This window comes from Delphinapterus leucas, chromosome 7 (genome assembly GCF_059928025.1).
Source record: "Delphinapterus leucas isolate spDelLeu-1000000601 "Yukka" chromosome 7, BTC_Dleu_Yukka2, whole genome shotgun sequence".
NCBI lineage: Eukaryota > Metazoa > Chordata > Mammalia > Artiodactyla > Monodontidae > Delphinapterus > Delphinapterus leucas.
The window spans coordinates 5230514-5243870 of NC_143135.1; the positions used below are offsets into that span (position 1 = coordinate 5230514).

Consider the following 13357-nt stretch of genomic DNA (forward strand, 5'->3'; position numbering starts at 1 on the left):
ACACTGCTCTCAACGTTTCTTGGAGCCAAGTCTCTGCCAGGCGTGTCATACTGCAGCCAGACAGCCCCTCGTACCCCAGCCCAGCATCTGGGGGCCCTGAGCGGGGCAGCCCTGGGCTCTGGAGGGACAGGCTCCTCCCGGCAACTGGCCAGACTGAGAGCCACAGTGACGGGGCCAGGTTATGGGGCCAGGCCTCCCGGCTCGCCGCGCCCAGGGCGTCTCTGCCTTCAAGGCAGCCTTTGTTCCCAGGGCCTCCAGCCGGAAGAACCACTTGGCAGCTCCTCAGCAGGAGAAAACGAGTCCTCTGGGAAGCACTGGCTCTGCCACCCAGCTGGGGGTGGGACCCAGACCAGAGAGGCCCGAGGATGCCACCTCCCTCCTCCCAGCGGAAGGATGGCCTGGCAGCAGGACTGCCCACCAGGGAGGGATGGGGGAAGACTGTGGCCTCTGGGGAGGCAGGGCCTGGAGTCCGGCTCTGCCCTTTTCTGACCTTCGGAGCCCTGGGCAATTCTCAGGGTGCCCTGGACGAGCCTCTGCCCTTGTCTGCGGGAAGGTGGCCTTGGGTGTGACACCACTGTCCCATGTGGAGTGCCGGGTCCGGCTCAGGTGTCCCAGGCTGCCCTCTGCTGCAGAGCATCTTGAGTGCCGGGGGCCAGCGCCAGCACAGGCACGTGAGAATATTGGCCGACTGGTGCCAGGCACCACCCTCCATACCCAGGGTAGCCCAGACATCATCGTACAGCCAGTTTGCATATCCCCAAGGATGGGGAGCTCACTCCCCCTGGCCCAGCCTGGGAGGACAATCTTTCTGAGCTAGAATGTACTGGAAACAGCCCTCCCTGGGCCTAGTTCTGCCCCCCTTCACCCCAAGAGTCTGGGATCGTTGCAGATGTGCTCACGGGTCCTATCCTGACATCCTGAGGCCCCAGATCGTAGACCAGTGGCTCCCACCTCCCCCCACCCCACACCAACTTCAGCTGCAGAGACAGACATAAGGGAGACGGGCACAGAGGCTGGCGTGGTGTCCATCCAACCAAAAGGCTCCCAGGGGCAGGACCAGCCCATGCCAGAGCCCAGGCTCCTCCACACCCAGCAGCCCCAGCCCCTGCCTCCCAGACAAGACCAAGACACGGGCCCTGGGCCTTCCCCTTTATTTCTTCCCTGCTCAGCAAGGCAAGGGCAGGGCTGTGGGCACTATTCACCCTCCACGGCGAAGGTGAAGGGGCTCAGCTTGTAGCCAGTACCCGAGTAGAACTTGTTCTGGAACTCCACCCTGGGGTGAGAAGGGAGAGCGGGTGAGGGGACGCCCCCCCCGCCCCCCCCCCACCGTGCTGCCCACACCAGCCAGGCGGCCACTCACCAGTGCAGCCGCAGCGCGTGCAGGAAGGCCGAGAGCCCCTCCATCACCAGCAGGATGGCCACGGTCATCACGGCGAAGGCGGCGAAGACGGGGACCAGCACAACAGCCGCCACACCCATCTCGCCGCCCAGGCTCAGGCCGGCTCGCATCACCATGGCCCACAGGACCTGTGACAGCTCTGCAGGTGGAGGAGGGAACCGTGGGGACCACCAAGCCACCTCGGCGTCCCAAAGCCCGCCCTCCCCGTGGGCCAGCGGGGGACCTCCTCCGACGTCCCCCCTTTACAGACAGGGATACTAGGAAGCGACCAGGGCTTCCCTGGTGGCGCAGTGGTCGAGGGTCCGCCTGCCGATGCAGGGGACACGGGTTCGTGCCCCGGTCTGAGAAGATCCCACATGCCGCGGAGCGGCTGGGCCCGTGAGCCATGGCCACTGGGCCTGCGCGTCCGGAGCCTGCGCTCCGCGACGGGAGAGGCCACAACCGTGGGAGGCCCGCATACTGCAAAAAAAAAAAAAAAAAAAAAAAAAAAGAAGCGACCAGAGGGGGCCACGCATCCAGCACCCGGGTGTGGGAAGGAGCCGGGACTCACGGGCGTGGGCCAGGCTCAGGGCCCAAAGGCGCAGGTAGGAGGCCGTGTTGGAGATGCAGCCCAGGCAGAACTCGATGGTGTGGATGGCTTGGTGCATGAACACCTCGGACAGGACAAACTGGGGGGACAGGTGGCAGTGAGGGGCAAGTGGGGCCAGAAGCCATCCCCTACTCAGGAAGGCACCATACCCACCTCGGCCTCCGCCTGGTCCCCTGGGCATCCTGCCTTCTCCTCATCAGAGCCCTGGCTGGCCAGGGACGTATCAGGCAGGTCCAGAAGCCCGGCTGTGTCCTTATCCTAGAGGTGGTGCAGCGGCATCACAGACCCCCAGCCCCAGATGGGGCTCACGTCCCGGACAGGACCCCACCCCCAGGCTCCCCTGCCTCTACCGGCTGTTGCCTCCTCCGAGAGTGGCAGCGGCGGTGCTCCCGATGCAGGAACAAGGGCGTGCCAAGCAGCAGGACGGGCACCATGGCCAGGGCCAGGACCACCAGCGTGGGCTGCACCACTTCCTGCAGGGGAGGAGGGGGCGATGGTCAGGGCGCCCCTGCGAGCCACCGGCCAGCTTGGGCCACGCGATTCCCCAGGGGCCCGGGGAGCCCGCAGCCCACTCCAGCCCAGGGCCCCTCACCAGGCAGAGACTTCGCCCCGTGTGGAATTCCTCTGGGCATAGAAGCCACCACCCCTGCTGGGAGCTCCCAGGGAGGCCCCTCGACCTCCCTGTCTCACGGCCTCAGGCCTGCCTCCCACTTCTCAGACGAGGATCCTGCAGCTGAGAGGCCCAGCCACCAGGGGGCCCCAGGGCGGGGTGTGAGCCGCCCCACCCCCCCCCCCCGCCCCAGCCTACCTGCCCGGAGAAAAGCGGCCGGTTTGTGGGGCTGCTGGAGAAGAGGAACATGTTGATGAAGAGAATGAGGATGCTGGGGGCCGAGGCAGCGCTGGCGGCCGTGACTCGCAGCCACTTGTAGGCGACCAGGAAGACGAGGTAGCCGAACAGCCCCAGCAGGAAGACCAGCTCGGGGAGGGTCTCCAGCAGCAGCCGGTGCCACTGGCCGAAGTGCCTGGGGCAGGACGGGAGCCGGGTCACCAGGTCGCCCTGGCCCTGCCTGGCCCCCCACCCCAAGGCCCCCGGTCCCCACATGTGGTTGAAGACTCCCAGGACCACCCCGAAGGTCATGTGGGTGACCCCCAGGATGACGGACATCTTCATCTTGAAGGAGTTGAGGAAGCTCAGGTGGTTGACAGCCAGGCTCCAGACCTGTGGTGGCAGGAGGGATGGGTGTCGTGAAGGGGCCTCCCCACCCGAGTCACTCCCATCGGCCTGTCTGCCCCTCCAGGGCCTCCGTACAACCCGTCACCTGCCCGACGAGGGGCAGCAGAGGGGAGCAGTTAAGAGCACAGACTGGGCCGGGCAGCCTGGGCCCCCACCCCAGTTCTTCCTAGCTGGGTGACCTTGGGCGTGTAACCTCAGCTTCCTCACCTGTAAAATGCGGACGGTACTGACGTGCTCCCGTGGAGCTGTCACGAGCACTAGACATCAAGTCGATTCAACAAGGGCTCAGAACGGTGCCTGCCTGGCACAGAGGGGACTACAGAACGCTGCCCTCATTGGGACTCGCTTCTCTGCTTTTCAAGTGGCTGCAGTGCAGGCCCCCCTGCCACGCAGGCCCTGGTCTAGGGGGCTCCTGCCTCCTGTACCCGGAACTGGGCCTGGTGCTTGGGAGGGGCTGGGCGAGCGGGGAGCCCCGGACCCGCCCTCCGGCCCACCACCGCCTCCGACAGGCGGCCGGGACTCACCGGGTCGATGCCGAAGGGGTACGGTCCCAGGAAGACGCCGGTGACATTGGGGTCCAGGGAGAGCAGTGGCTGCTGGGCCAGGAAGGCGTCACTGTGACAAGAGCAGGCAGGCTGGTCAGGGGCCCGGGGGCCTCCGGGCTGCGGGGCGGGCATGGCCGGGCCTCACCTCCAGCCCGACTGGTTGGCCATGGCCGCCACACTCCAGCCTGAGGGGAAGACAGCCGTGGCGCAGCTGAAGCACTCGTTGTAGATGAAGCCGGTGTAGATGGAGAACAGGCCCATGAGCAGGAGCAGGTAGCGGCCCTCAAAGAAGGTCCTCCAGATCTGGGGGTGCAGAGAGGCGTGGCGAGATCCGGCCTGGGCCCCCTGCTGTGCCCGGACCCCCCCCCCCCGCCCCGCCCCGTACCACCCACCCCATCGCCCCTCACCTCGTTCCGCGCCGTCTTCACGGCTGGCCGGTTCTCGGCCAGCACCATGGCCAGGGCGAAGAGAAACATGAGCAGCCCGTGGCCCACGTCACCGAACATGACGGCGAAGAGAAAGGGGAAGGTGATGATGGTGTAGGGTGCTGCGGGCAGAGGGGCCACGCGGTCAGCCAGGACCCCCATCCCTGTACAGGATGCCACACAGGCTCCCCAAGCCAGGCTCCGGGGCCCCAGGAGACATGAAGGTGGTGTAGCCAGGAAGGGATGCCACACCGCCTGCCTGCACTCAAGATCCAGGCACTTACTAGCTGTGCAACCTTGGGCTAGTATCTTAACCTCTCTGAACCTCCATTCCCCATCTGCAAAATGGAGATAAAAATACCACCACTTTATAGGGCTGTTATAAATGACTTTATCCATGGACAGTACCTGGGAGACCATAAATGCTCAATATAACGTTAGCAGTTCTAGCTATTATTATTTATGAGAAGAGCTTAAAGCAGAAGCACAGAGACCCCAGTGGTAGTCCTGGCTGGCATATGGCAAGTTCCAGAAGGCCGAGTTGGTCACTTAACCTCTGGGGCCTCAGCTTCCCTTTAGGGGAAATTTTCTCATAGGTGTTAGGATTCTAACGCACATCCCAGTTATGGGTTGAATTGTGTCCCCCACCCCAACAAAAGATATGTTGGAGTCCTAACCCCCAGTACCTTAGACAGTGACCTTATTTGGAAATACAACCTTTACAGTTGTAACCCAGTGAAAATGAGGTCATTAGGGTGGGTCCTAATCAAATATAACTGGTGTCCCTATAAAAAGGGGGAAATTTAGACCTTAGACACATACACTGGGAGAATGCCATACGAACATGAAGACAGCTGTCTGCAAGCCAAGGAGAGAGGCCTGAACACATTCTCCCTCACAGCTCTCAGAAGGGACCAGCCCTGCCGACACCTTGATCTCAGACTTCCAGCCTCCAGAACTGAGTGACAATAAATACCTATCATTTCAGCCGCCCCATCTGTGAGGCTTTGTTACAGCAGCCCTAGGAAACGAATACCTCCGCAAAGCTACTGCTTTGAGAGCTGGTGGCATATTACCAACCGTGGATATCTGGTGATCAGACCTGCTCTAACCAGACTGGCATCCGCTAACGCAGAGGGACTACGGGCAGGTGAAATGGGCTGGGGGCCCCACGCCAAGCTCCCAGATGCTGGTCCTGCAGGGTCAGCAGGCCCCAGAGGACCACGTGACCCTGGTCTCAGTCCACGCGGCCCTGGATTCCATCCTTATGTGCTGCCTGTACCGCCCCGGGGATCCCAAACCCTGCCTCTTGCCCACTGGATGAGGCAGGACCCCTCCCTGACCTCCCACAAGGGACCTCATCACGGTTCACCCTCACACCCATTCTTTGGGCTCACACAGAGATGCACTGCAGCCCCTACCCAGTGACACGGGGGATGCTGGGCCACTGGCCACACCGCAGCCAGCCTTCTGCAGGGAGGGTGGTGTCTGGAGGGAGAGGAACCTGGCGGATGACAGGCCAGGTCCCACAGGCCTCAGGAAGGAGGAGGGGGCCAGGAAGGGAGGAAAGCCAGTGCCTGCTGCCCTCGGGACGGGCACTGGCAAACGGGAGGGGGCTGCCACCACCCAGCTCCAGCCTGTTGGAGGTGGGCCATGTCGCCAAATCTCTCACTTTTCGCCAGTCTTGAGAAAATGCAGACTTTTGCGAAAACTCCCACTTTAAACCCTGGCACCCGCAGCAGACACTGAGGCTCTGCCCAGGCGGCCGCAGCTCCCTTGGCAGCTCTGTGCAACCCTCTGCCCAGTGGGCCACTTAGAGAGCAGCAGCCTCGCCAGGCCAGTGAGCACCCAGGTGGACGTGCCTGGAGCTGACGGCCTCACTGCCCACCCGCGAGGGCTGGCAGACGACTGAGGGCGCTGGGTTTGAAAGCCCTGCTCATCAGCCTTGAGGTGGACGCACCATAGTGTCCTTCACGCTCTAGAGCTCCCTGCAGGCTCAGGCTGAGGCTGGCCCTACTCAGCTCTCCCCTTCCTGCCTGCTTCCCCGTCCCCTAAGGTCCCTTACTGGTTTCTCCCAGGAACACCTCTCTTAACAGGCCACTTGCATCAGAGACCCCATCTCAGGATCTGCTTCTGGGAGAACCTGACCTGGGGCTGCACCCAATTCAAACCCTTCAACGTGGCCAGACAGCGTGGCCAAGCAAAACATGTCTGCAGACTGATGCTGGCCTCGTGGACCACTGGTTTGCAACCTTTGGCGATCATTAATCTTCCCAACACCGCTCAGGTATGTACCATCATCCCCATTTTATAGATGAGGAAACTGAGGCTCAGAGAAGCTAAGAAACTCATCAAAGTAAGTGAGTAGGACCTCCAACCTGGTCCATTCCTACTGCAAAGCTACTATCCTTTGCACAACTCTGCTGGTTCCCCTGTTAGCTTAACAGCAGGGCAGTGGGGGTGTTTGCGGGGGATAAACGTGAAGTGCCTCCACTGGACCCCCAAGAACATGACCGGGAGTGCGCCTCTCATCTCAGGAGGGCGGGACAGGCCCAGGTGGTGACGCAGCCCTCCCATGCTTCCACCCAGGGCAGCAGCTGAGCCTCCCGAAGGCCGGGGCTGGGGATGTGGTGGCTCTCACCGGGGTTGACCTCCTGGTAGCGGCCCACACCATAGGCGTCCACGATGCCCTGGAAGCTGGCCGTGAAGCGGTTGGTACGGATGAGTGTGGGGGGCATGTCCCGGCAGGGGATGCGGTGAACCACGGCGCTCACACCCGCCTCGCTCTGGGGCACCCGGCAGGCAGACAGACAGACAAGACTGATGGCAGGGGCCTTCAGGGATGCTCGGACCCTCCAGCCACGGCCAGCTAGAGTTGGAGAGCACTGTGGGGACTCGCTGGGTGGGAGCCAGGGGACCCAGGGCAGCCCCTCCTCTCCCTGTGAAACAGCATGACCAGCCCCACCTGCCCCAGTTCAGGGGGATTCAGGGAGGGCCAGAGATTGGCCCAAAAGTCACTCGGGAAACAGAAGCGTGCTTCTTCCCATCCAGGTGGCCCAGGAGAGGGAGCCCCATGGCCACAGGTGAGCACCTAGCACGGCGACCCCTGGAAGCAGGGTCAGCAACCCCATTTCACAGATGAGCCCAAGGCTCCCTCCAGTTGGCCCAAGGTCACAGGGCCAGTACCTGCAGAGCCTGGATTTGAACCCGGTTTCTAACTTAACACCCAGTGCGGCTTCCAGGGTGTGATGGCCCATCCCAGGGCCTCTGGGAAGTCGGGGCAGGGAGAGGGCTTGCTGGGCCAGGGCCATCACGGTGGACTCCCTGGAGGAGGATGAGCCCCGGCAAAGGCACGGCGCTGATGGCACCGGGAATGGGAGATGTGTTGTGTGGAGGAAACCAGCCCCTGCCTGGCAGTAGGGGAGGGCGGGAGACCACCCCCCATGCTCACCGAGCTGCCCTGAAGCGCCTGCTGCAGGGTGGGCAGGTCGCGCGTGGCACACCAGGCCTCGCCGATGAGGCACTTGTGCGTGGTGCTCACGCTGCACTGGTTGAGGGCCAGGTACACGGCCTTCATCTTGCGGATCTGCACCTGCCAGGGCGGCAACAGTGTCTGCACCCGGCCCAGCACCTGGCTCAGGAAGTGCTCCGTCTCACCCAGGACCTGCGACCAGAGCAGGGGGTCAGGAGGAGTGGCAGGGGGAGGAGGGGCGGGGAGGGGGAGGGGCGGGCAGGAGGAGCTGGGGGGCGGGGGAGGGGTGTCAGGAGGGGAGGGCCGGGGGGCAGGCAGGGCTGCAGCCAGGCCACGGGCACCCACCTCCTGCAGCTCTTGGCTCTGCTGCCGCAGCTGCTGCAGGGCTGCGCGGCGGGCCTCCTCCTGCTCCACAAATGGGAAGACGTGGCAGTGGAAGCTGGCAGGGAGGAGGGGGGAGGTGAGGTGGGCACAGGGTCCAGGGCTTGCAGAGGCTGAGTCTAAAGGGAGCCCACAGGGCAGTGTGGCAGATAGAGCGGGCTCGGTGGAGGTGACACGCAGGGGCCCGGGCACGAGGGCAGCGGGGGGCCAGCCCCCCACCCGACGGGGGCTCACCAGTCGGTGATCTTGCGGATCTTCTGCCCGATCTGCTCGCCCCAGTAGGAGATGAGGAAGGTCACCCACGTCGCAGGCTCACCCTGCCGGAGCAGGGCACACATCACCCTGCAGTCCTGGCTCCGCCCAGCACGCACCCCAGCCTGCACGCCCAGCCCGCTCACCGTCACGGGCCCCTCCAGCTGCTGGTCCATGTCCCTGAAGCTGGCGATGAGGAAGCCGTGGCAGGCCCTCCAGAGCAGGCGCTCCAGGGCGGCGGCCTTGTGGGGCTCCACGGCACCTGCTACGAAGCTGCAGGGATGGGCGGGGCTGGGCAGGGGCTGCTCCGGCCTCCCCGCGCCGCACCCGGGCCAGGCACACTGCCCCCGTCCGCACAGAGGAGGCAGGAGCCCGCCAGGCAGGGCCAGAAGAGACCCCCAGGGGCAAAGGGAAGTCCAGGCCTGAGGGCGGCTGCACGAGGGCCCTGGACAAGAAGTCCGAGCTGGCCTGCCTCACCCCTGCACCAAACGGAAAGAGAGCGAAGCTGCCCCTCACTTACTTGACCCTCAGGTCCTGGTGCGGCCCCCCGGGGGACTGGAGCAGGGGTGTTCTTTCTAGGGGCCCATCTGTGTGGCTGGCTGCCAACTAGGAGCCGAGAGGCGCCATAAGTCCCGGCCCAGGTGGGGCCTGGGGCCCCCGCCCCTCCCCATGCCCTGCCCGGGCCGGAGCTGACCAAGGGGCCATGGCCCTGGCCCAGTACAGCCGAGTGGAGCTGCAGCTGGTGGAGCTGGGCCCGCAGAGCCTGCCGGTTGCCCCGCACGTCCCGGAGCTCCTGTGCTAGGCGATCCGTCTCCTCCTGGATGCGCAGAAGGTCGCGGGGCAAGGGCGCCGGCAGCGCCCCCTCAGGCAAAGGCAGCGTCAGCCCAGCCTGCCGTACCTCCTCCTGCAGGAAGGCTGGGTGCAGAGGGACGGGCATCGGGGAGCCGGCTCAGGAGCCACCACCAGCCAATGGCCACTATTAGCCAAGGGATGGCTAACATCTAGGGAATTCCAACTGCCACCCCAAACTCTGCTGGCCACCAACTAACTGATTCACTGAGTCTGAGACCCCGGAGAAACCTCAGGCTAAACCTCCATCCCTGCAGGTCTTCTCCGCCTCCCCCCGCCCTGGGGCTCTTCTGGGCTGCTCTCCGTCCCCAGCCCCTGGCCTGGGTCCCATAGCGGTCTTCCGGCAGGTGGCCCTAGCACTGCAGGGGATGAGAGCTTGCATGGAGGCCCACAGGGTACCTGTCTGATGACTTAAAACCTATCAGTCAATCTAACCATTAAACAGACATGCTCTATCCTCCCACCTTGCAGGACCCTCCTAAGAGGCGTTTCCAGAATAGAGCCCAGGGCAGGGGTCCCTCTTGCCCGGGGCCAAGCAGCTGCTCCTTGGGGGCACCTGACCCAGGACCCTGGCCTCTGCCCATCTCAGTCCATCTGCAGCAGAAAAAGTTCTGTCCACGCTTCTCTCCTGCTTAGGAACCTATGGGTGGCTCCTGGCACCCAGAGGGTGAAGTCCCGAGCCCTCATTTGGTATTCAAGGCCTCTTCCGAGCCGGGCCTGGCGTGGACCCTCTGCTCAGCTCACCCAAGAACACCCCAAAGATCCCAGCTGCCCCGTCCTGGCTCTGCAGGGCCTGGTCGGGACCTCCCTTCTCTGCCGTCCGCCTGGGCAACTCGGACTCTTCCTTTCAGACCAAGCTTGACTGGCGCCTCCTCCAGGAAGTGTGCCTGGGGTGTGGGCCCAGGGCCAACTCACTGAAGGTCTTCTCCAGCTCTTCACAGCGACGAACATCTACCACGAAACGTCTCTGGAAGGCACTCACCGAGGCATTGAGCTGTGGTTGCCAAACGGAGGGATCAGTTTTCCAGGCAGAGGGCCAAGGAGGTCCCCCCACCAGGGCCCAGGCCCGGCTCTCCTCAGGCCATAGCTGCCTCCCCCAGAAAGGTGCTGAGTAGGCTGTGACCCTCCAGATGCCCAGCTGAAGACACACCAGACCCCATGTGGCCTGGGAAGGGCGAGGCAGGGCCCAGGAGGCCTGGCTGAACCCAGGCTGGCACAGGGTGGTCTCAGCCACGAGTAAAGCCAGCCTGAGAGCAAAGTATATATGGCAGAGGTTGCCGGGATTCAAGCAGGGCCGGGGGTCAGTCTGGGGGAGATGGTCCACCGTATGGGACACCCAAGAACGAGGCCTCCCCTCACGCCCACCCCGGCCCCACTCACGTCTCTGAACTCCACAAGGCCCAGCTCCCCAAGCTGGCTCACGCAGGCGTAGGCAGCAGCTGTGGGCAGGAAGAGCTGGACGAGCGCCACCTCCTCACTCCGGAACATGGAGCCCATGGTCCTGCGGGGCCGACAGGGGTGGGAGCTCAGGCGGGTGGGGTCCCAGGCAGTTCCCCACCAGGTGTGAATTCTGGGTTCACATGATCCTGCAAGGTCCCGCTACCACCCCTATCTGACAGATGGGGAGGCTGAGGCCCAGGATGGCTTAGCGGGGTGCTGAGGTCACACAGGAAGTAAGCGGCGAGCTGACCTTACAGCCGGACCCACAGTCCAACGTCAAGCTCCTTCCCAGCTGGCTCTGCCCCGTCTGAGACCCCTACCCTCCACCCCTAGTGGCTCCTGGGGACACTGGCTCTTCTCACACCTGGCCCCTGCTCCTGCTGTCCCCTCTCTGTGACCTGCCCTCACCCGAGATCCTACACATCCTCGGGGCCCCAGGCCAAGGGCCACCTCCAGCGCCGGCCACCTGACTGCCCTCGCCTTTCCACCCTGGGGAGCAACCTTGACAGGAACAGCAGGGCTGAGGTCCGCCCCATCCCCACAGGCAGCCAGGGCCCTCCTCCCTCCCTGCGGGTCTGTGGGCGCTGAGGGGTGGGGGCCTCCTCTGGGACTCAGGAAGGGTAGAGAGGACAGGCAGAGGGCGCTGAGGAAGCGGGACCTTCCCCTGAGGCCCGGGCTGCCCGGCAGCAGCCGAGCTGGTAGGGGCCGAGGGAGGAGCCCTCCAGGTGTCGAAACCAACAAAAGTGAAACTGTGGAAACTGAAAAGGGCAGGAAGGGCCTGGCCAGGCCTTTGCTTAAACGCCGCCCGCAGGGCAGGGGGAGCGCCAGGGTGGCCTCCCTGGGCCCTGTAGACGCCCAGCCCACAAGCCAGGGCTCCATGGCCACTGCCCTTGGGGCTCAGGGCCGGCCCCTGCCCCTCTGTGGGACTCAGTTTCCTTAGCTCGCAAATTGAGTGGGGCAGGGGAGGGGACAGGAACAGGCCAGAGCCCCGCTGAGAGGGTGAACATCTGACACCCTGCCTGCTGTCTGGGCTGGGCTGGGGCCTGCCTAGTTGGTCACTTCCTCTCCTGGGTCTGGTTTACTTAAATGTAAAAGAAAAAAAAAAAAAAAAGGAAAAGCAGCCCCTTCCCCAGCCCCGGGAGAATACAAGAGAGAATGGGGAGAGACAGCTGCGGGCTGTGGAAGCACCAGGCCCTGAACAGGGAAGGGTGGGCAAGAGGGCCAGGGACCAAGGCTCTGAGCCCTACCAAGCTGTGATTAGCTGTGTGTTCTTTGGGGAGTCTCTCACCCTCTCTGGGCCTCCACTTCCTCTTTGGGTGAATGGGACTTGGCCACCCCGCCAGAGACAGGACCTAGGTGGGGAGATAAAAATAACAAGGGCCCCCATGTAACTCCCTCGCCCACAATACCTCATTTAAATCTAACAGCAATCCTTGGGGGAGGGGGCACTGTAGCCCTGTTTTATAGACGGGTCAGCAGGTGACGGAGCCAGGCAGAAGCCAGGCCCTGGGGCTGCAGGTTTGGAAGTCCCACCCCACAGTATGCGCTCAGGGGAGGGCTGTTCTCTGCCCCAGGTACCCCAAAAGGCTGGGCTGGCCAAACGGGGGTTGTAGGGAGGTAGGTCTGGGGATCCAGGCAAGGCAGCAGCCCTGCGGGCTGGGCACGTCCCTTGGACGGGACAAGCCATGGTGAGCACAGGGGTGCAGAGACCTGGGCAGATCCCTCCCCTGGCATTTCAGGCCTCCACTGTCTCATCCCCTCCCCCTCATCCTCCCTGACCCCTTCCTGAGCCAGGGGCCACCCCAGAGACATTTACAGAACAAATGAAGGTGCCTCCATCCTTCAGGGTCCAGACTCTAGTCACTCTGTGCCCCTCTCCTCCTGCTCCCTTGGGAGGCTGGAGGCTTAAGGCCAACTCCTCCAGAAAACCACCAGATCTCTCCTCTGAGCCCCTGGCCCGCCATGACGAGCTGGGCTGGAGACGAGGGTCTGCGTGCGCTCTCTTCTAGCTCCGCCTCTTCCTAGTTGGGTGGGCCTCAGTTTCCTCATCTGTAGAATGGGTCCCTCCCTGCCAGGAAGATGCAGCAGAGAAAGCTCTGAGCGCCACCTGGCCCGGCACAGCTGAGCTCAATACTACTTGTTTGTTATAGGCTGTTAACACCCCCGTTCGCCTCTTCTTTCTCCTCTTAGTCGCCTCTGTGGCCCCCAGCAACGGCTGACACCCGCGGGCCGGACGATTGAGCTGCCTCTACTGACCCAGCTGGGTTGGGGCACCACGACACCCCCCGTTTCCCGGGGCAGTGGGAAGCGAGGGTGGTAGGCAGAACTGGGGGCTCTGCAGCCCCAGCTGGGGCACTTACCCCCGGGTCGGCTGCACGCGGCGCTGCTCTGCGCAGCTCTGCACAGCTCTGCACTCCCAGCTCTGAGATCCCCGCCGCGGCGCCCACGCAACTCACTTTCCGCGGCGGGCGGGGCCGGGAGGGGCGGAGCCAGGGAAGCTCCGCCCCTGGCCCGCCCCGAACCCCCACCCGGAGTCCTGGGAGCTGGGTCGCCGGTCGGAGGCAGGCCCTGGGCTGGGATTGCCTGGCGGCCTCGCTTCCTCGCTCCAGGCTGGGAGACCATTCGGAGCTGTGGGCCGCCTAATACGGGCGAGGAGGCCCGGAGGCTGGAGCAGACACTGACCAGCACCAACCGCGCACATCTACGTGGCCGGGATGTGGGGAGATGCCCAGCCTAGGCCCAGCTCCGGGGCTACAGGGTGGGATCTCCAC

The 13357-nt window shown here is 64.0% G+C and overlaps 1 protein-coding gene across 6 annotated transcripts; it reads right to left on the reverse strand.

Moving 5' to 3' along the window:
- Window positions 1-1135: 1135 nt before the first annotated feature.
- On the reverse strand, window positions 1136-12971 carry TCIRG1 (T cell immune regulator 1, ATPase H+ transporting V0 subunit a3). Of its 6 annotated transcripts, XM_022591220.2 has the most exons (21): window positions 12403-12622; window positions 11834-11938; window positions 10527-10647; window positions 10062-10140; window positions 8992-9212; window positions 8818-8903; window positions 8444-8570; window positions 8280-8362; window positions 8010-8103; window positions 7644-7856; window positions 6834-6978; window positions 4175-4314; window positions 3913-4070; window positions 3747-3837; window positions 3089-3207; window positions 2797-3010; window positions 2339-2461; window positions 2142-2246; window positions 1950-2067; window positions 1361-1538; window positions 1136-1273 (listed from the first exon to the last, which is right to left on the reverse strand). In XM_022591220.2, the coding sequence occupies exons 1-21, from the start codon at window positions 12423-12425 to the stop codon at window positions 1195-1197; spliced, it is 2622 nt and encodes an 873-aa protein (XP_022446928.1). In that variant the 5' UTR covers window positions 12426-12622; the 3' UTR covers window positions 1136-1194. The 6 variants fall into 6 exon arrangements, with proteins under 6 accessions (XP_022446928.1, XP_022446930.2, XP_089770525.1 ...); XM_022591222.2 differs by lacking the exons at window positions 1136-1273; window positions 1361-1538; window positions 12403-12622 and adding an exon at window positions 12947-12964 and having other exon boundaries at window positions 1558-2067; window positions 11875-11938; XM_089914399.1 differs by lacking the exons at window positions 1136-1273; window positions 1361-1538 and having other exon boundaries at window positions 1558-2067; window positions 12403-12627.
- Between the last annotated feature and the right edge of the window lie 386 nt (window positions 12972-13357).

Bases quoted from the DNA above. Each gene is read 5' to 3' on its own strand.
- TCIRG1 (XM_089914399.1), bottom strand. From the start codon at position 12,425: ATGGAGGCACCTTCATTTGTTCT. The intron at 10,141-10,526 runs GTGAGTGGGGCC...TGGCAACCACAG, and splicing joins GCCTTGTGGAGTTCAGAGAC to CTCAATGCCTCGGTGAGTGC. The intron at 4,315-6,833 runs GTGAGAGCCACC...CTCTGCCCGCAG, and splicing joins CTACCAGGAGGTCAACCCCG to CACCCTACACCATCATCACC.